The sequence below is a fragment of the Lepisosteus oculatus genome, chromosome 2, assembly GCF_040954835.1.
Source record: "Lepisosteus oculatus isolate fLepOcu1 chromosome 2, fLepOcu1.hap2, whole genome shotgun sequence".
NCBI classification, from domain to species: domain Eukaryota; kingdom Metazoa; phylum Chordata; class Actinopteri; order Semionotiformes; family Lepisosteidae; genus Lepisosteus; species Lepisosteus oculatus.
The window spans coordinates 47,312,456-47,335,711 of NC_090697.1; the positions used below are offsets into that span (position 1 = coordinate 47,312,456).

Here is a 23,256-nt window from a genome sequence, read left to right on the forward strand (position 1 = left end):
GAGTCCACGGGACTGAATACACAAATAATACCGAAACTACAAATGACCAAAAGACACAGTCAACAATGTTTCCTTGGAATAACAAGAAGAGAATGCACAATCTAATAACCAAAACACAAAACAAAAGTATGTTGCTTAATTGTAATAGTGAGACAAATTTAGGAAAAAAGCACAGTCACATTATGTGAGGAGTGGATCATCATTGGACTCCACATTGATTATCATAGGCATTCAAGATTTTCATTTGAATGCAACAGAAATGGCCAAGAGCAGGCTGAATGAGGATTTCTCAAGAGAGAAATTCCTGGAAAAACCTTAGGAGGTGCATCCTCCAGCAGTGATTGAAATGGATGCTGATATGACTCCTGTGATAACCCTGGAAGCGTGGCTCTATTGCTGCTGCAGCCAATGGGATTGAAAACACTTGGTTGATGTCATGTTACTGTAGTGACCAGTCAGGTCCTTGGATCTTTCCTTCCTGCAAGAGCTCTGTTTGCTTCTTTGTGCCTCAGTTAGTTTGGGTGCTTAGATTTAAGGGAACAACTGTTGAACCTCACAAAGTGTCATTTCAGTCCATATATAATATGTGTGGGTAATATGGTAGTTCTGATTTTTTATTTCACACAAAGGTGCTCCCCATTAATAGCTGGCATAAAAAAACTTGCAACAAATATATTTATACGTCCCCATAGCGCTTAAAACAAAAGGTTTTAGTTATTATACCTTGTTATTTACGTTACATTAATGGGAGGAGTGGTAGTTTCCCTAAGTTATCTGAGCTACCCACATTTTGTAGAAATGAATTGTGAGCTCAGAGACTAAAAGATACATGCACAGCATCCGCATTAATGCAGCTGTTTCTATTTTTGTTTGATAATTGTTTTTAGAGTTTGGGTATTTTCTTTACAAATACGCATTCCTGCCACATTAAAAGAAAATAGCCTCCCCACAATAGCACAGTTTTCCCAGTGGTAACATTACCTCATGAACATGGTTCTCAGCCTTCTGCATGGTCATCTGGATCAGGTCTTGCATGATTCACGAGCTACTAGAAACAGATGTGCTTGTCTGTTTCATTTTGTTTGTGTGTGATTTATTGCATTTGTATTGCCTCTCTGTCATAACTACTTAGCGTTACATGACATGCCTCTGTATTGGACAGTAGTGCCACTTTGTACAAATTTGTGATTAAATGTGAGGCATATATCTGGGAGTGAAGCGGCTTGGTCCTGCCTGCATTGTCTTGAAGGGATTAAATATAGCATCAAACATTAATGTGCTATGGTAGCCTCAATTCCCCATAGCAGTCTGTAACATCCTCGACTGTAGAAAGTCACATCAACAGTACTCCAGACACAGATATTACCCAAGGAACCTCTGGACGGATCTGGTACTAAATACATTATTTGGGGGAGTTAAGAACATGTGTATAATCTCAGAGAAGTTGGAACACTGTTGTTTTCCTTCTAGGAAGGGGAGTTTTTTTCCCTTGACCCTTTTAGATTTTCTGGAGAGTTGGGGGTTGCAGTGTTTAAGCCTCACACATTTGGCTGGAAAGCCTGTTCCAGACATGCACAACTCTCTCTATGAAGAAGTGTGTCCTAAATGGCTTCCTTTTTGTTTTCCTGTTGTGGTCCTGTTTTATCCTTTTATCACTACTTTGGTTTATCACTACTCTCTACTTTTACCTCTTTTTAAAGCTGTAGTGTGCAAAACTGAACACAACGTGTTAAAAAATACTACAACAATTCTTACTACTGCATTGTAAAGCTTAAGCATAGCTTCCCTCGATTTGAATTCTACACTTCTTGCTGTATAGCCTGTACTGTAAGTATTCTGTTTGATTTTTTATTGCATCCTCACATTGTTTTGATGAAGCCCTAGAAAAATGTACATACTGTAAACACCCAGATCCCTTTCACACATAGCTTCCTGCATTTCAGAATCATCCATGAATATTTGATATTTCTACTTCCTTTATGAATCATTTTTATTTTTTTGATTTTGTATTACCTCCAAATGTAACCAGTATTTTTTATGCAGTATTCCACTGCTAATGTGTGTTCAGTTAGAGATTATACCTCTTAAAATGCACTATTAAAATACTATTATTTCACAAAGTGATTAATTCTGCTTTCACAGGGCTACAGTATTCTGTTATAGTACTGAAAAAATACTTTGTATTATTTTTTGCCTGTTTTGCAATATTCTTTTCTGTCTTTGTCCAATCTTATAATTCTTGTAATTTGTTTATCTTGGAAACATCTGTTTTATTCTTGTTTTTTTATTACACAATTGAAGCCAGTTCTAGACATGGTCTACTTTCATTTCAATTTGTATATTTCGTTTTTCTTCTTCTTCATTCCTTCGTAGCCTGCTTGTATAAAATTATTTTAGACACCAATATAAGAGCTTTAAAGTGTGTCCAAGAATAGGTAACACAGACGAAATGTATTAAGATTTGGAAAGGGTGGGCAAGAGTGACACTAAGGTTTTGAGAAAATTAAGTTATGGATTCAAGAGGAAAAGAAATGAAGATGCCAACAGTAAGTGTGAAGAAGAAGGGAGGAAAAGGAGTTCAGAGTTCACAAGAGTAGGTTTAAGATGATGGGAGAGCATTCAGAAGAGACAAAGATGATCTGAGCGTGATCAGCATCAATTTCCAATCCTTGGAAAGAGATAAGAGAAACCAGGAAGCAGGTAAAAGTACTGTAGCACAGGTTATATAGAGAGGAGCACAAGTGTCAGGTATCCAAATTGTAAAGACAAACGTTGATTATGCTGACATCCAGTCACACATACAGTATACTGGTATTCCTTTCTGTCTCTCCCTGTAAATTACTGGAGAAGTACATCCAATGCATCTGGAGGGGATACATGTGTCTCAAAGAAGTAGTATCCCCAGGATCACAGATAAGGCACCCCCAGGTTTAATAAAATATCAAAGCAGAGGAGCAACAAAAGGAAAATTTGGGGCTTAGATTGGATTGAGCTTCTTTGGCGAGTTGTAGGTTATTTCGGAAACATGCTCCTAAACTCCAGCAACAGTCTGAATGAGCATCTTTGTAGAACACACTGTTGCATTTGATCATGTACATTAGTATCATATTATCATTGACCTACATGTTCCATTTCTATGTTTTTTTAGCTTTTATATGTTATTTAATAGTTTGAAAATTGATCAAATGTATTATGAAATAAATGTGTGTTTGTAGTCTGTATTAGTGATATTTATTTTGTAGCAATAAATTCCTGTGGTATGCTCTGTAAAAAAGGCTACACAAGGAATGTCTGGTAATAGTGTTTCGATATAGTCTTTACACACTTTTAAATTATTTAATTTATCGAATTAGTGTTATTATGTTTCATTCTGAATTCTTAATCAGTAATTATGTTGTATTTCTTGAAGCTTACATTAAACAATTAGCACAAAGCACTAAAATCAAAGCTATCTGCATTAATGTTTGACTTATTTGTACAGCTTGGAAAAATGCCACCATATGCTAACAATATATATTTACAGCATTTCCAAGAATCAGAACAATTCCAAGAAAACATTAAATTTTATTGTACAGACTGTGTCTAATTCTGGATTGATGTGACACATGTTAATAATGAATTCTGATAAACTGTTTTTTTGTGTTAGTGCAGACATTTGTGCCAAGTTGTAGACTGCTTTACTTTTTAAAAATATTGTGCAGAATAAAGTTAATTGTACTGTAGATGTTGATAACAAATTAGTTAGACTCACTGTCAAAGCCATTACATCAGCGAGTCAGTCGATTTTCTTTAACAAAACAAGTAAAAAGCATTTTTGTCTATACCGTGCTTTTTAAAGTACAAATACCATTGTAACTTGTTCCTGTTTAAACAATAAGTTAAAAAAAACATTGTAAGAGCAGGACTGCTTGTAGTGAATTCTTTTTGTTTGAGAATGTAGAGTGACGTTAACAAAAACCAAACTAGTTTCATGAAACCTCTTTTGTATTTCAAGATTAAAGCCACAACTGTACCAGAAATACCAGTAGCTGTCTGTCAGAAATGTTAAAAAGGTGTTTTTTTTAACATTTTCTTTAGTAAGGTTTTCTCATTAACTCTTATGGTCAGAAAACAGTTGTTTCTCCACTGTAATCCGCATCAGGAGCTGGATTTTTTCCTCTGAATAGAGTTTGACTCACAGTAATGAGTCTCTTTATGGGTTAAGACATCCTTGATGTGTTGGTATGCCAAAAGTTTCCCAGAGGAAAAGGCCTTACACTGTGTAATTGAGTCAGTGCTCGGCAGTCTTGGATTGCCGAAGTCCTGCAGTCTAAGGATGACAGAATTTCAAGCGAAATGTTGTGCTTTAAAAGGCACTCCGGAGGATTGCATGTTTCTAACTCTCAGGCCTGGATTTTAATTTTCCACAAACAATAATAAAACAATCGCCTGGAGGGACGCCAGCTTGAGCTACGCTACAATAGCATGTGAAGTACAAAGTGCTTGACTGAAGCAAAGTACAGCCAGCGCAGTTCTGCCAGTTTCTTTCCTCTGTGGGCACGAGAGAAAATATTTTCCCACTGCTTCACTTCAGCTGCAAGAGTTGTTCTGTACGCAATTAAGTAGCTGCCAAAGCTTGCAGTCATCGTTAGTGTTTTCCAAGGTGGTTTGAAAGCACTCATCATCCCTGCAAGCTTCTCTTGGGATTTACTGTGGATCTTTACTTCAGCTAGCAGAAACACGTGTGGAGGAAGAAAAGAAGCTCTTCCCATTGATTTTTGAACAGGCCTTAATGGAATTGCTTTGGTAAGTTTCATTACGCAAGACAGTGAAAAGTGTGCTGTAACCGCAGGCTCTTTTAAACACATAAAAATAACACTGAAGATCTTTTTGAATAAAAAATTTCACTGCTTTGAACTAAGACTTGATAAACTTTTTTAACCAAATGCTCATTAAGGAGCCATTTTAAGGAAAGGAATCATTGTTATGGTATGAAGGTTATCCTGGGTGACTCTGAGAATTTTAAACATTCAAGAATGACATGCAGAATTATCTCATACTGTAGGTAATATTTAAGGTACTTTAGAAAGAATACATTTATCAAAATGCTTTATGTCTTAAAGACACTGATCTGATAAGAGCAGAAAAAAATCTTTGGCATTGAACAGTCAAATTCTAGTTAAGCATTTACTGTGTTTAAGTATAAAATAAGCTTTACTTTAAACTTTAAACTTTAAACTAAATCAATCTGTGAAATGATTTGTAGCTGTTGAAACATACAGTACAAATGAAAGTATACAGCCAGTATTTGAATTGTTGTTTCACTTCATGTAGTCTGCTTGGTCTTAGATACCATGGAAGCCTTTTCAATGGACAGAAAGAGGAAGTGAAATAGAGGAGCCAATTCCCCTTTCCATGCAAACTGGTGTGAGCCTTGAAATCGTGCATTTGCCCTGCCCTTATTGATTGCAGGCAGCATTCTGGGAGCTCATTAACATTCAGTCTCAATAGAAACCTTTGTATGAACACTACACTTTAAGGCATTTTCAGAGGTGAACTCATTAAATCTGAAAAAAAAAAAGAAAACACAAGTGCACTATGGGCGCAGCACAGCAGATTTCATATACTTTCTGTGTGAGCTGCCCTTTAATGGATTTTCTCGATCCGTGCTTTTATCCTGCTGTGCAAAAGTCTATTACAAGTCACAGTTACTTCTGTGAAAGCAAACTACATGTCTGCAGTTTCCTCTCATTTATTAAAGAAAAGGTACTGATATCAGTACTGCAGGCTTTCAGGGCCCACCTCTTCAAATGTCATCACAGTAAGCTTTGAGAAGTATTTGCAGATGTTTAATGATTGTGAAGCAGTTTCTGAAATAGTGACCTAAACAAATAATAAATTGGGGGGAAGTACTGCATTAACAATTGTATGCTTAAAATGTAGGAGGTAACAATTACAGGTCTGTATGGAGAATGTACCTTTTGACTTTCACTTTCAGAGATCTTATTCTCTTGTCTTGCAAAGTAAGCCGTGATCTGTAGGAAATTCCTTTACTGTATAGTTCTGGGTTTTTAGACAACATCCTTATAAAACCCTCTTACTCTGTTATTTGCTTAGTATGACTTTTACCTCTAAAATTTTACCTCTAAAATATATCTGTTACGTACAGTACATTTAACGCATTTGTGTCTTTCAGTGTGCCATCCCATTGTTTACTATCTTTGGAATACAAAGTTATTTATCCTTGTAGCCTTTATAATAGTTTAGATCAGTTCCTTATGCTGCAAGTCTACAATGTTTTGAATAATTCAATTGCCCTAACAAAGCATATTCCATACTCCATATTTCAGTAAAAATGCACGAGTTTCTCTGTTGAGAATACTGTTTGCTCTGGTCAGTGTTAGCTGACTACTTTTGTGCATTGTGGAAATCCATAGTAGATTTTGAAATCTAGTGCTGCTGAGATATATTTATCATGTGTAGTGCAGTACATAAGCAGTTAACACATACTGTATCTAGTTCGTAAAAACAGTGATGAAAGCATGGTTACAGCAATGTGTCTGCTTTTTCTTGCCTCACTGAATTTTGAAACAAAGAAAAGAAAGAATATGTTTGCTGGCTTTTAACATCTCTATTTTTCATAATACAACAATAGTGCAGTGCATAGGCCTGCATTGGCAATAACGTTAAATATATTTGAGCATTTTTTTCTGAGAGGGTATAAATGATTGCTATCTCTTGTCAGTGAGTTTATTAAAATACTGTGCTCAAGTTAAAACTGCAGTGCTTGTACACTGTTTATTTTCAAAATGAATGTACTGTCATTGTTTATCTAATAGAAAGTATGATTTATGTGCTGAAGCAACAATTAGATAAAGTATCCCTCAAAGGCATTACACATGAACTTGTTTTCTTCAAATTGAATAGATATGAGGTTAAAAGACTTGTGAAAGTATTACTTTGAATTTTCTGATAGTATCTGCCAGTTTGCTGCATTAATTTTGAAACTTTGATCTCAACACATTTGTTAGTGCTATAGCGAGTGCATGTATCATAATTTCTGAAGATGCATACTGGAAATGGTACCATATAATGGTACTGTAGGACTATAGTTCCAACCTCTCTTACTAGTGCCCTTCCCAATGATAAAAGGTAACACATTTATAATGCCAAGCTAGATAGATAGATTCATAAACACAGAATATCTGGTGAACTTCCTGATTGGTGACTGCAAACCCTATGGTTCTGATCTGTTAGAAGCTTCCTGAATGACAAATACAGATATTGGCTTAATCTTTTGGGTGTTGATGATGTGAAAAAAAGATTGTCGCATGCTTAGGGTGATGAACATTGTTGTATGACTGCAAGAGGAATTGTTCTAGATCCCTGCTGCACAGTTCCCAATGCTGCTAGATTCATCACAAGTGGCGGTCAAATGGAAATGGTCAAAGTGACTAACATTGGTGTTTCCATATCTTTGTCCAGTACCTACTGTAGATTCTATATTTTCCTGAGTCTTCTTCCTAACTACAGTAGCTACCATGACATTTGGCCTTGTGACTGTTCATACAGTATGGTGTTTTCTGTTTATTGAATGCTTACATGCACAATCATTAGTGCAGCAGGCAGAGAGCACAAGTACAAATAAGTTAATTTGTTGTTTTCCACTAGAGTACTTTCCTCCCAGTTTATAAAAGGGACCGTTGGTCCATTAATACAATGAACTATCCAAACAGTTGATTTTTGCAAAAAGCAATGATCACATTTATGAGAAGACTCTCCCAGATCTATTTAACCTTCTTTATTAATTAATTCTTTTTTTTTCATTGTAGACATTTAATCATAATAGTGGTAAAGCATAGCCATGGGTTAGGAAAATTGTCAGAGACCTTTGCTTCCTCCCACAGGACCAGAGGATATTAAAAGCATGCATCTGCTCCAATAAAGTCGCCACCTGTTTCATGTTTCCTCAATTCCGCTTGTTTTTTTTTTAATGCAGGGCTGCACAGACTGTAGTTCAGTATTTAAAAAGGAAACAAATTCAAATTTATGTGTAATCATCATCCTTTCTAAATATTTTTGAAGGGTATTTAATGATGTAAATATTATTTTTATCCAGGCATAATGTAGCAGTATGTTATTTAATCTTGATGTGTTCATTTTTTGTTAAATACAGTAGGATGCAAAGAATAGTATTTTATTTGATGAGAATAACACCTAGTGACTGAACCCAATAAAGGTATATGGATAAATCCACATTTATCAATAATAAGTAAGACAATTATAAATATCAATCCACATAATAGGCGTCATCAGTGTAAGTAAGAGAACAGGCTAAAATAGCTTTTGTATTTCTGAGGTTAAGTTAGTTTTCTCTGGAAAATAGAGTGGGGTGTTAACCACCAATATGACAGGAAGCATAATTTGATGTGACTTAATTTATTTGATCTTATTGTTTGGTTTCTTTCCATTTTTGACTCACAATCAGAGTAGGAACTAGGATAATCATAATTCTTATGTTGTATAAATACTGTACAAGGTGCTATAGCACAAATTCAGAAAATAACAGAGAATGAGTATAATCCCCTACTTATAACTCAAATAACAAGTTTAGTCAGTTTGACACTGACAAGTAAGCTTTCTTTTGTGTTTTTAAATTTGCAATTGCTGTCATATTTTCAAAATGTTGTGTTCCAGATTGCAATGAAACATTGTAAATATGAAAATATATCTTTCCAAAGACCTATGCTCAGTTCACAGCCTAGAGATATCACTTTACTTGGAAAGAAGGCCTATCACTAGTTATACTGCTAGCTTGTCTAGCAGAAGAGACATGAGACTTAAAAAAAACACAGGGAATTGTTGATAATATTTAAGCCTTTTTTGTTGTTTGTCTGCGTAGCTTTTAGTTTAAATCAGATTTGTAATGAAAAATCTAATGAAGAGATCATTAATGACCACTTTTCATTTACGTCAGTGTTGTTTTTATTTTTCTTTGATGCCATTTCACACATGCCATACATACTGTTGTAAGGCTAGCGGTGTGGCAGTTTTCCTCGGCACGCCTAGCATGAAGTATGAATTTGAAATAGCCCTTGAAAGAAAATGTTGTTTGTCTTAACAGATGGATGAATTAATCATCCAAGAATATCATGAGTCAGCATGACTAACGTGCCTTCCCCCCTTAATGGTGAATAAAAGCAATTTTATGTACTGCTGATCTTGGCACAAAGGACACGTCAGAATGAAATTTCTTAACATGAAAGTAAATATTTCTACAAGATAAATATTTGCTCTTGACTATATAGAATTTCAAGTCAATAGTAATCTATGGCTATTATTTTTATTTATTTTTCTTTTTTTAGATCACCCATTTTCTTGCCCCATTTTGTGCAGCATTTAATAAAAGAGTGGTGGAGCTTTAGTGTCAAATAACAGAAGATCCTACTCATAGCCTCTACTATATTCAGATGGTTGGCTGTAGGGTTGTGAGACCCCACTCAGTTCTGGTAGCACCCAGCAAATATTGTACTTTCCCTGCCACTCCCCTAAACAGAACAGAAACAGCCTGGCCTGGAACACGACAGCCAGGCATCACAATGGAAGACATTTTTTCCACTTCAATGTAAGCTGCAAAAAATCAGCTTGGGCTTTGTCAAATGCCTTTTTATAAGACTTAGTGTGTTTATTAATGTTGTCTGGTTTGCATTTTATGCCTGCATGTTTGTATGTACCTTAAGGAGGGTGACAACTCAAAAAGAAAAGAGTCAGACCAAAGCTCAGAAGTGAAAGGCAACTTGAATTGGAATGAAAAAGCACAGTTATAAATAATCTCATTTGAAATACAAAAGCAACCCTGCTTGGCAACAGTAAAGCTTTGCGCCAAGGTTCCACAAGGACTGCAGCACAATAATCTACCAGTTACTGGGTGCAGAAGCAGGTCACCGTGAGCTGCAGTGCATTCATCCGGAAAGGACATTTTCTCATGCAAATATACACACTGCAGTTCTCTTACAAGAGACATGTGGCAGTAGGTAAGTATGCTCTCTTTACAGTATATACTGTAGCATACCTGTTGTAAAGCTGGTGTTCTTTGGCAGCTTGCACTTCATTGGAATCTAGAAATAGTCTGATGCCCCTGGTTTACCTTGAACAATGTGTCCATCCTGGAAATTGTGGACACCCTTCCTTTTGTTGACAGTCAAATATTGCCAGTGGATAAGAGGTTCTAACCCGAGTGGTAAGAAACTCTACAGTATGTTAGAAAATAGGTGTTGTGTAGTGAGAGTGGAAGTTTATAGGTCTTCAGCAAAGAAAAGACTTCTAAGTCAGAATATAGTGATATGAGAGGGGAGATAATATCTAGGCTACATTACTATGAAAAAATAGTTCAGTTAGTTCAGACAGTTCCCGGAGGGCCTAATATTTCCCGTTTTTTGTTCACTTGAACAATTAGTTCAGTCATGTTCATAGTTAGGATGTTTTTTACAGTCTTTTCCAGTTGACTAAGCAAAACATTCCTTTCAATTCCCTTTACCTAAAGATACAATAAACAGTAAAACACCTCAGAGCCTTGATAGCAGTACTGTATTAGAATTATGCAATGGACAGTTTGAGTAGACACCAAAACCAGAGGAAAATGTACAGTAGGTGTTTTGAGGCTTCTGCACAATGGAAAGGCATTCTGTAATATATAGATTGATTGTAGCACAAATGCTACAGGGAGTCTATCAAAACAAATTCATACACATCATGTGAATGGAGATGATGGACATAGACAGCTTTCACCACTCCTGCATTTAACTTGCTCTTTCTCACTCCTCTTGACAAGCACTTTGCTGGTATCTAGGCTTATGTAGGGACAAAATGCTTCCGGAAGTATCTGCTCTCTGTGTCATGGCAAGTGCAGAGACATCATCAGATATATTACGCCAAGGAAATTAGTCTTGGCAGGCTTTGTCAAATAAAAAATTGCTTCACAGATTCCACTCACTCTCTGGTGTAAGACTACCTGATGGATTTTTAGCCTGTAGCCTTTTGCTCCAGAGCAGAATTTTCTTTTGAAATTTAGAAAATAATTGTAAAGCTGAAAGGCACAATAAATAAGATATGTGGGGAAAAGGAAAATAGGGTTGTTTTTTTCAGTTAAAGATGTCTTTGGGATTTTAATTGATTTTTGGATAACATTACTAAACTTTACCTAAAAGAAAAAAAAAAGCTTTTGAAGTCCTCCTCTATGAAAGCAAGTTGTTCATTTTATCTATGTGACAAGAGAAAGTTTATTTACTGATAGTTAATTTTAACGTACGTAGTAAATAATTAAATTATTCTGGCAGTTGCCTTGGGACTTTATTTCAGGCTTTTTTCGTTTGTTTATTTTTAATGGCAAGGGAGAAATTATGCAACTATATCACAACACAGGATAACTTTCTGTTAAATATTCATGAATTTCTTTGTACCAAAAGCAAAAGCTGTGGGCCGGGTTCTATAAAATGAAAAACAGACTGTCCGCTCCCATTGTAGTGCTGCTGATACCTCTTTCTCCCTCAATGAGATCTCTAAAAAAATCTGAAGAAAAGAGAGATTATGTAGCCATGAGCTACACAGTACACAGCGATTTCCTGCAGTAATACGAATCCAGCTGATTTTGTGAATGACTTGCTCAAGCATTGTTGATATCCACTTTCTGTAAGATAAAACTACTTTGGCATATGTAAGTTCAACAGGGACACTGGTGAGTGGGACTTAATCACATTCCTAATTCCCACTTCTTTTTATCTACATGCGTAATGGAGAGCTGCATGGTAATGCAGTATCATTTTTTTTCTCTTTTATCCTGAGCCTGTTGTTTTTTCCATGTATAGTATTAACTAACACATACAGAATGTGAACAGACCTGTTAAATAATACCTACTCCCTGTGTGAGTGACACTTAAATGTGCAAATTTTATTTCTCTTCTTGATCAGGCATGCTTGACTTCTATAAAGCTTCGTTTTTTTTGCATCATATTTTTGCTTGGTGTGCACTTCGTGCTTGTTTTTCTCCACGGGCCACAGATTCAGAGACAGCTGACAGGTTTCAGAATAAGATGGATTTACGATCCCATTGCTGAACCACTTATGAAAATACAGCTTGATGCCTACCTGCTAACCTACTGAAGTGAGTCTCTTAACAAAATCCTTTACTATTTGCAAACCAGACTTATCAAAGAGGAAATAAACACTAAGAGACATTAAAAACTCAATGGATACTATTGATTCTGTTACTCATTTATTACATTTTTAATGCCCTTTACTGCTGTACATGTATCTTCGGTATATACAGTATACAGTAAATGAGAAAATAAGTATTCCCTGATACAGTATAGTAAAACATAACAATTTGTCTTTTAACAATTATTTTCCTCTAATTGCTTTAAATTTGTTTACCATAAAGGAATTTGTGCTTCTTCTAAGAGTGGGTGAAATATGATGACCTGTATGTAAAACGTAATGCAGGTGTTCCCATTCTTTGCCAGTACTTTACCTGTGTAAACTTCTGTGAAAACGTCTCAATGCAGTAGTTCATTGATTGGCTAGATTGTATACTTACAGTATATGCTGTACTAGCTGTATCGCATATACACTCATGTCTTGTTAATTTTCCAACATGTATCGAAAGTGGTGCTACACCTTTAAGCCAGTTTGCACTTGATTACGTATGTTTGGAACCCAGAAAGTATGTTATCTGCCAGCAATGACTTGCTTACTGGAAATGTACAAGTTTAAAGTTACAACTTATCTTGCAATTTTAAGAAACAAAACTGTGGTAGTATCATGTACTTTTCTGAAGACAAATGAGAGGATACTGATGAAGGCTGAAATCAAGTGTTCATTTGAGGGAGTCCTCTCTTTCCACTGTTGGGCAGATTGCTCCTGTTTTTTTATTTCCACTTGGGACATGAGAAGTCTTTGGCTATACGGTAAGGTTAATATACATACGATAAAGCTGTCATCAAAATGCTAAAAATAAGCAATGAATTTAAACTTTGCTGCAATGCAAAATGTGATCTGCTTTTTTAATGCTTTAAAAATCAGCAGGTTATTCAAATCTGCATAAACATTTAGCCATTCTTCTTACCAAAAACAGAATTTGCTAGTTTTTGCTAGTTCTTACCAAGTCTTTTGCTAGTTCTGCACTCTTAAGCCTTTACTATTATTTAAAAAAAAAACACACACCTCCAATTTAGGCTCCATTAAGATATTTTTTTTCTTCAAAATGTAAAGTTTAAATTTCTTAGGTTAATGTGAGAACTAAAATAGAACCAAATTAATTCCTTTTAGACCCCATAGTGACCCCAGCGTTCCTGTAAGGATAAATATACCAGGAGAAATTCACTTTACTGTGTATAAATTAAGTTGAATTATATGAGCCACAAGTAATCACAAATAAACAGATATTTAGCAGTTGATCATTTGCAATTCTTTGCATTCTATTAAGCTATGCTTTGGATTTTATGATTTTATTGGCAGTGATATTTCTGCGAAATATCATTATGTGAAATAATGTCATTATTAGTGTTAGTTTCTTGTGAATACTCTTGTGAAGTGCAATTTACTGAGTTCAAGCTATCATCAAATTTTGTAGGCTAGATAAGGTTGTATTTTAGCTGGTACAGAAATCACTGTGCTGCTGCCCAACATAATCTTTTAAAAATATACTGTAAGTGTCTTTGTAAAAGGTTACTACATAATGAGGTTGCGTAACAGGCTGCCAGATTGTATGAAAGGTTGTCTCATTGATTTAGCTCTTGAGACAGTGTGTTTAGGGCACATAATGAGAATGTCATAACTATTCAAGGGTTTAATGTAGTCAGGGGCTCTGGCTGATTCTTTTGGACGTGTCATTTTCCAGGATGCAAATTCCATTATAACCAAGGGTAATGGAAAGGGGTTAGTTGGTTGCATGGTTGTTATATTGTTGTGGGTCTGTGTCTGGACACTTAAAAAGGAGAGGGAAACCCAGTCTAATTTAGAGTGAGCGAATGACCCGAAGCACAAACCTTCAGCTGGGTGACACACGTACACCGTATAATATAATACACAACGAAAATCAAAGTGGAAGGACTGCATAGAATTTATTTTAGCCAAAATATAAAGAGGTCTAACCATCCTGTAAAAATCCTTCGGTTGGTATCATTTTTTTATCGCACCAACCCTCACCATACTATGTACTGTGTTATTGTTCAGCTACAAGAATCATTTGCCGTGTTTTTACCTAATGGGCTATTTATAATGTCTAGATCAAATTCCTTAGCATGGGAAACTATGGTATCAACTACTGTTTATCAAACTGAGCTCTCGGTTAATTAATTTATCTCTTTTTTTATGCATGATCATCCATCCATTTTCTAACCACTTCTGTCAATTCAGTGTCCAGGGGGAGCCAGAGGCTATCCCAGCACGCAATGGGCACAAGGCAGAGTACACCCTGGTCTGGGCACCAGTCTGTCACAGGGCAAATACAGATACAAACACTGACACATACTCACACTAGGACCAACTTTCCCAGAAGCCAATTCACCTACCACTATGTTTTTGGACTGTTGTGTGAGGAAACTGGAGCACCCAGAGGAAACCCACACGAACACGGGAGACCATACAAACTCCGTGCAGATAGCACCCCAGGTCTGGAATAGCTCTGCAAGGCAGCCATGCTAACTACTGTGCCACTGTTCTGCCCATTGTGTGATCATGTCTCACTTAATTTAACCCATGAGTAACCTAATAGAAATGAGACATTCCTGGTTTCGTTCTGGGCTCTGGCTGCCTAAAATCTGCATCCCCATGTGGCTGCGAACTGATGGGGTGGGACGGGCTTGAGCCTCTGGCACTTTCCAGAGGCCTGTGAGCTTGCTATGCTATAACTGGGACTGCTTCAGTCCCACATGCAGTGCTGTCTTGTCTGTACAGTGGGTGCTGTGGGCATGCAGTCAGAAAAGCTGGGTAGCGCACATTTCAGAAAAAAGCTGACATTAGGTTTTTTATTCCTATTGCAGGATGCCATGTGTCACCTGTCCATTCGAAATGAAAAGGGGGTAAAAAGGATTGTCGTTTCAATTAGAAACTACATGACAGGCAAAATATAATAGATACTTCTTTTTTTGTATCCATATTTACTTATCTATTTGGTATTATAATTCAAAATCTCCCAACTCTTCAATAGCCGAATAATCAATGTCAATAAACTGCAATTACAAAATTACAGGTTTAATTAAGTATTTAATTTCATTTGGAAAGAGAAACAGAAGACACTTCGGCTCTGCAGACGTGGGCTTGGGAGTTCCAGGTCTACACCAGTGATCTTCATTCAGATTGCACACAGGGTAACATGCCGCATTGTTACCTCTGGGTCTTCAATCGTCAGATCACTATCAGTGTCCGAATTAAATAAGGTTTTACATGGTGAGAATGCAGAAGAGCAAAGTTAAAAAAAAATATATCTCTGGAATATAAAATGCAAGAATATAGAACTCTCCACAGTGTCTTTTAAGGGTGGTAAAGCAGTGATATACAGAATGCAAAATTCAGTCTACAGGTGGTGTTTTAATTATAGTGCTTATCAGACTCCCAGGAGCATCAGAGTGATCTGCTGTCTTCTGCTGAGCTAGGGAAGCACCAAGAGCTTGATTAGCAGCCCAGCAGAAGCAGATGCAGTAGCTGTTGGTGGAGTGTTCATCTCTGTGCCAGAACCTCTTTCATCCAAACAAAACGATGCACATTTCCAGACGTCCCCAACCACGGTTTCCCTTTCAGTAGGTCATGGAAGACAGATTCTCATTAAGTTTTACATTCTGATTTGGATATTCATATTTGCAAAGATGTCGTATAAAATGTTAATTAAATGTTATCTACAGGCTGTTTAAACTATAATTGTAAAATCATATTTTTTTTAAAAAAAGCTTTTACCTTTAACCTTTCATTTCATTTGGTACAGGCAGCATATACGGTATGTATGATTTGTTAAATTACTGGTGCAATATAATATCTTCATGCCAGTAATGATATTTCCTTTTGGGGCTTGCTTTAGGTGCTGGAGAAATACCCAAACACACCCATGAGTCATAAAGAAATCCTTAAGGTGATCCAAAGCGAGGGGTTGAAAGAGATAAGGTAAGAATCATTCCCACCTTTTTTAAACAGGGATTTGGCCTGAGCTATTAATATTTGGCCATTAGTGCAACACACATGTGTGTGACACCCAATCGATCTTCAGCCACAACATGAATGTTTAAAGCTGAAATTGCTTCATAATTATATTTCCATTTAGTTTATCACACATGAGGTACTGTATACTTGCAAATGAAGGAAACTTTGTTTTGGGTTCGGAACAAGTTTGATCTCAGAATAACAAAATGAAATCCCAAACACTTTCAGCATTGTTTTTCCTTTGTTCACCATAGCATTCAATTAATTACGTGAGTGCTAGACAAAAGGTGGGCCACTCTACATTTTACAGACTATGGTTGTAATATTGAGAATGAGGATTGAGACAAAAAAACTCAACACTGTGTTTTGTTATAGCTTGAAATATGTACAGTGTATTTTACACATACATTTGATTTCTCTTGAAAAATACCCTTAACAAGGATTTCTGATTGGGAGTCACATACAGTATTGAGTTCAGACAACATTTAATAATAGTGTGAGATTTAATAAATGGATGGTGAAAACCAGCACTAATGTGTCAATTATTTCAGTAATTATTTGATGCAGTAAATTGCATTTGAAGAAGAATAATTGGCTGTCACCTAAGAGACGTAAAAGCATTTGATTGTTGTAAGGAGGGCAGGTGGTTTGGCTTTGTTTTTCTCTGCTCTTGGCAATGATCAAGGACATACGTAGTTACCTCATCACCTTAATGAGGCTTCCGATTGTTGAGGGATTTTGCACTGCACTGCCTACACCCTGTTGCCTAGGGCTCTCCTGTAGACACAGAACTGGTGCGCCCACAGTATCCAGATGCAATCTGGTCTGGAGACCTGAGCTACATACAGTACTAAAAAAACTACAGATACTGTATACACATTTTGGTATTGGTGTTGTTTTTTTCTGAGGAGCAAAGATTTCTTCTAGTGTGAGCAAGAACCAAATTAATAATTAATTGATTTTGTTGGAATTACAAATTAAATAGGGTGGTTTTCAAGTGGTATTTTCATTCCATCCAGAGTTTGGAGTTACTTTTGTCCAAGCTGAGCCTCTGTTTGTCGACAGTGTGAGGGCACAGAATCAGCCAGATGTTCCAGTGACTGTGTGGGGTTATGGTTGGCTGGAGTTCCTGAAATCCACAGACGGGGTATCTCTAGGAGTGGGTGGCTTCAGTGATACCTTTGTCCATCCTGACTCAAACCAGGATGAGTGGTGCCATAAGAGCAAGCACATCTTCAAGCAAGGTTCTTTTGTGTTGGTGCAAGGCTGCAGTGGAAAATAGGCCTAAACCGCAATAGGTGATCTTCAAACTGAGGAGTCAAGTTTGCAAAGTAATGATTCTGAATGATTTTTTTTCTTTTGTTCTATGGGATCTTCATGATTACATATTTTTTATAAATGTAGACAGCACATGCTGAATTTTGTCAGGACATCAGATAGTTTTGAGTTCATATGGTCTTAGTGCAAGTGAGTGGTATATTTCTGACTTTGTACAGGTTGTTTACTGGTCTTAACACTGTACATATGTCATGGGCTTGAATGTTTTTGCCCCAGTGGGGATTTTATAAGAACATAAGAATGGTTACGAAGGAGATGAGGGCAATTAGCCCATCTTCTGTACCATTTTAGGTAGGTAATAGTTATAAATGATCCAAGCATCACCTATTATTATAATATGAGATACTAGAATATTTCCATCTTATATACAGTTTACATTATAATAATAAAACATATTCCAGTTCTTTATCCAAATAAAGTAAATAATTTCCTTCAGTGTATTTTATTCACACTTGCTAGATGTGGACCTTCACACTTTCTAAAAACTGGGATCAGATTTTGCTCATGAACAAAAGCAAAGTCCTGTTAATGTAGTATTTATTAGTTCTAATTTGGCGCTCTGATGTAAAGTTACGTTTGCTGTGATCTCTGCGGCTTCAGGATGACTGACAGCTGTTGAGGTTTGTTTGATTAATACTGTTGCGATATGGAGGATTTTCACTTGGGACAGGTGGAGTGAAAAATCAACTGGCGATAGATGTTACTTCCTAGAAGACACAGTGGTTAACACCCCTTCTATAATGTTGTTTAAAATTTGTAATGTGAAAGGAAACTGTTAAACATCAGATTCACACGCTTCAGTTCTGCTTTTAAGTACATTTTGAAGTAAAAGAAAATGTATTTTTTGAGTTACTGTATAGATATGAATATGAATTAGTGATTCATCCAATGCTATGGGAGGAAGAAGTGTCTCATAAGTTCACAGTCTGTCTTTTTTAACAAATTAAATCAAAGCAGGAAATAATAATGACTTTTTGCTAGTGAAAGAATTATGTTTTATATCTATATTTTCCTTCTGAAAACTGATCAAACTGAGTGAAGACTCCCACTGTGCAGTTTGCTATCTTTCTTCAGCACAGTGTGCTGTGAACTGGGAAGCAGTATCTTAATAATAAATAATTATTGTTTAATCGATTCATTTTTTATGTTCCCTGTGCTTTGAAAAACTAAAAACTCAACGTTGATGGAAACACCATTGGCAGTAATTACAACTACAAGTGTTTCTGGATTAATTTGTACCAAACTTGTACAGTACTCCAGAATATTTTAATTTTAGCCGATTCAATTTTTGTCCTGTATGTATGCTCAAGTTTAGACAGATTTGTTGGGCATCATTATTGAACAACAATTTTTAAGTCAAATTAACTGTTTAACAGCAAAGCTTTGACTTAATGCTGTGGTTCATTGTCTTGCTGAAAGGAGAATTATATGTTGTTAGAATACTCAAGCAGGTTTTCCTTGAAGATCTGTCTGTGCTTTACGCCATCCATTTATGCCTCAGTCTTGACAAGTTTACCAGTCCCTGCTGATGAGAAGCAGCCCCCTAAAATAATGCTGCCACCACTATGCTTGATAACAAGAATGGTGTTGACTGAGTAACACACTGTTTTGGGATTGTGTTACATGTAATGCTTTGCTTTGAGACCAAAATTGGTCACAAATCATTTTGCCATTTATTTGCATTATTAGTTTAAAGGTTTGTTGAAAATGCAATACAGGAGTATATACCCACAAAACCTTCTGTCACGTGTTTGCAATATGACTTAATTGCTATGTTGTTGTTTTTTTCAATAATGACTTCTTTCTTGCTTCCTTTTTTCTTGAGCTTTGTGGAGTGGTGGGGATATTCTCGATCATGGACATTTCCCATCTCAGCTGTTAAACTCTGTGTCTTTCACAGTTGCCACTGGCCTCATGTGACATTCTTAACTAGTTTTCTTCTTGCCTGGCTGCTCTGTTTGAAGGAACAGTCTGGCAATGTCAGTCAGTGTCTGGGTGCTACAATATACCTTTTACATATTATATATATATTTCCTCAAAGGGATATTCAGTGTTTTTGAAATTTTCTGTACAGTACACTTCTCCTGATCTGCACCTCACTTCAGCTTTATCCCCAAATTGTTTTGGTCTTATTGTTTGATATTTTGCTGTCATACAGTATATCACTCACAATACTTTGTATTAATTTATTTTAAATTAAGCCAACTCATTTGATATTTCTATTAATAAGATGTATTAATTTGCCACAAAATTATTTTGACTATAAATTAGAACATTATCTCTGGATTCATGCAACATGGTGTGTTGTTTTGGTTCCCAAGATTAATACTCAACACTACCTGCTAGTTTACTAATGTTTTTTGCTTCATGGTATCTTTTTTTTAAATTCTATGCTGTTAAGAAAAATATCAACTTTAAATTGATCATTTTATTTGCTACATTATATAGTAACCTATGTTTATAAACTGCATTTTCTATGTTTTCTTTAAATGAACAAATCAGTAATCAGGATGTAAAAATGGATTAAATAAAAACGGATCTAGGTTACATAGTTTAAAACTGTGTGGGTTTACCAATAACCCAACTGAAGACCAATACCACCAATATAGGTGCATGCCTTTTTCACCAGTGAAAAAATGAGCAGCTGTGCTGTGCCAATTCCTAAATCTGCTATTAAGAACGTACTTAGACTTCTGGCATCAATTTGGATATCAGCAAAGCAACCAGCTTTTCCATTCCAGTTTCTCCTTGCTGCTCTTGCTGTTCTGCAACAGAGGGAAGAAGTATGTGGAAAATTAAACCAAGGAAAGTGTATATTGAAAGAACTGCTGAGAGAAACTGAAAATGTGCAGCTTAATGAAAAGACCACTGTACCAAATCCTTGTTCATGCCGTTTTTATTTTGGTTTTTAATCTTAGCCAGCATGTGAATCCGCATGACAAATGGAAATTAAGGTACTTGGTTGTCATAGAGCTAATTTCCTACCTAGACAGTATCTCAGGGAGAAGGCTTTTATTTTGTTTACTCAATGACTTAGATCATTTGTTCCTTGGATTGTTTTTCACATTTAACACATTGTGTTCCTAGGAGGTTAGGAGTTCCATGGCTTCTAATAGCATGATACTGTACATCACTTCCACAATCAAATGAATAAGGAATTTCTGGCATCAATACATACGTTTATGGTATTTTATTGTTTTAGTGTACATATACTGTACAGAGAGTGACACATACTCTGTTCAGCTAAATGTAATAATTTTATGCCTATCTGCAATTGCAGTCAGTCTTGAACCTTAAGTCTGCTTCACAAAGGAATAGCTCACATCAGCTAAGAGAGGCAGAAACTGATATCTCTTCTCAAGGATGTGGAAAATTCTTAGAAGAATTCCTTCTAAATCCTATTGCATTGCTGACAATGCATTTCAACATTTTTAAGTAGAACTAGATGTATTTGCATATTGAATAAAGACCAATGGGGGGAAAAAAATATTTAGGGGGTCAAGCAAGAAAGTTAGTAGCCATTTGAATTGTTCCGAGTATTGCTTTTATTTCTGCTATAACTTTCAAGTGTCTTACATATCTAAACTAAAGACATAGCAGGACTGTAAAGACACATAGGACATTGTATGCAAATTAAATGCAGAATGCAAATTATTTTAATTGGTGCACAGTGTTATCTGTGTTAACACTGTTATTATGTCCAATATATACAGTACTGTACATGGATGGAACCAAACTTTCTCAGTCTAAACTGTGACAATCCAAACTTCAAGTTTGTACAGTAACTGCAGGTTTGCTGTCAATAGTCATGAATCAAATCCTTGTTTGAAGTAAATTTTTCTGTTATGTTGTTAACTATTTTGTTATTTGAAGCACATTTTAAGAACCCCATGATAAGGACTATTCGTGGAATCTTTCTTCCACCTGTGTAACATTGGTCAGTTAAAACCCTTGCTCTACTTGCTGTGATGCTCCAATATTGATACTTGCCTGTATTTTATGAAGATTAGACTACTGTAACTCTTTTACTGTGATGTCTTCTAAGTTAAATAGCATTCAGTAAGTTTAGAATTATGTGGCTTGTGTACTAAATGTGTATTACATCAGTACTGTATATACTTTAACTCTCATTCTCTATATATTGTAATGATTCCCTGGGAAATTTAGGATGGACTTCAAAAATTCACACATATACAAGGCACTAATTAGTCTAGCTCCAGGATTTCTGTTCAGACATCATCTGATTCAGGTCTTCTAATTCTGGCAGTACTTTTTAACAGTAATTTACTTTTACTCTGGTTTTTGGTGTGTCAGTTTCCTTTGGATTTCATTTGTATTTATTTTTACTTGTTATGGGTATTATAGGTGTGCTTTAAAACTTTTTTGTGCTTTACCATAGTGTTCAACCCTTCAAATGATGTCCTATTGTGAATTACAAATAATGTATACACATGCTACATTTTCTCAATCAAAAGTGCCTATTCTCAAACACAACTTGAGTGCTCAAGCTGAATACTATTTTGGGAGAAAGAAGTCTCAGTGTTAGAAGTTAGGAAAAATCAATAAGTAAAATGTTGATTGCATAAGTTGTCACACGCCCTCCTATGATAAACTTTACTGTAGCTCAGGCGCACAAAATTATTTTGATAATTACACAATTGAATGATCTCTGACTGTTTTTCAATAGTAGTAGTAGTTCTCATGATTTCAGAATAAATACAATGGTCTTGCCTGTATGGCAGAGTATCAAACCCAACAAGCCTTTTAACTGATAATGCTTTTGTGACAAAAAGTTTTATCGTCAATTTTGTGAGATAAAATAGAAACCTTTTGGTTTCAATGCAAAGTGTTCCATCTGACACAAAACCATAACAATGTATTACCCATGGTGGTGGCAACATTATGTTATGGGGCTGCTTCTCATACTGTATATAAGGAACTGGGGGACTTTTTCAAATTAAGGCAAACATGAATGAAGCAAAGTATAGGCAAATCTTTGAGGAAAGTCTCTTCAGTCTGCTAAAGTCTGCTAAAACTTAAATTCTCCTTTCAGCAAGACAATGGCCTAAAGCACCAAAGCTACACTGGAGTGGCTTAACAAGAAGGAATCAAGTGTCCTTAAGTGTCCTTGACTTGAATTCATAAGAAAATCTATGGCTTCAAAACTGATTTACTTCCAATGAGACATTAATTCCTAACCAACCTGTCAGAGTTGGAGTATAATAATAATAATAATAAACTTTATTTTATATAGCGCCTTTAAAGGTGGCTTCTCAAAGCGCTTTAGAGGATGACAATAACAATAAATAAGAAGACTACAACAATAAATAAGAAAATTTCACAAGACAGGACACAATTATAATTACAACAATACAACAATAACAATAGAGGAGACCGTGGAAGATGGTATTAAGAAGAGCAGAGGGGTGAAGAATGGAACCAGTTAAGTAAAGGCTTTTCTGAAAAGGAGGGTTTTGAGTCTGGATTTGAAGGAGTTTAGAGAAGGTGCCATTGTATTGAGGTGCCAAGCCATGTAAAGCCTTGTAGGTGAGCATGAGGATTTTAAAGTCTACGCGGAATTTGACCGGAAGCCAGTGCAAGGACTCCAGGATAGGAGTAATGTGAACACTTGCACTAGATCTGGTCAGGATTCTGGCTGCTGAATTTTGGACATACTGCAGCTTGTTCAGAGTAGATTTAGATACCCCAGGGAGCAGAGCATTGCAGTAGTCAATTCGAGAGAATACAAAT

The 23,256-nt window shown here is 36.0% G+C and overlaps 1 protein-coding gene across 7 annotated transcripts in view; it reads left to right on the forward strand.

Annotated features, from left to right (window-relative positions):
• Nucleotides 1-23,256, forward strand: part of asxl2 (ASXL transcriptional regulator 2) — a 133,023-nt gene that overhangs the window by 20,197 nt on the left and 89,570 nt on the right. For 6 of the 7 annotated variants that reach the window (XM_069178687.1, XM_069178686.1, XM_069178691.1 and 3 more), the window contains one exon: nucleotides 16,049-16,131. In XM_069178687.1, the coding sequence (XP_069034788.1) occupies nucleotides 16,049-16,131 (83 nt within the window). Of the gene's footprint in view, nucleotides 1-12,864; nucleotides 12,942-16,048; nucleotides 16,132-23,256 lie in introns of those variants that run through there. The other variant, XM_069178692.1, reaches the window with a different exon arrangement.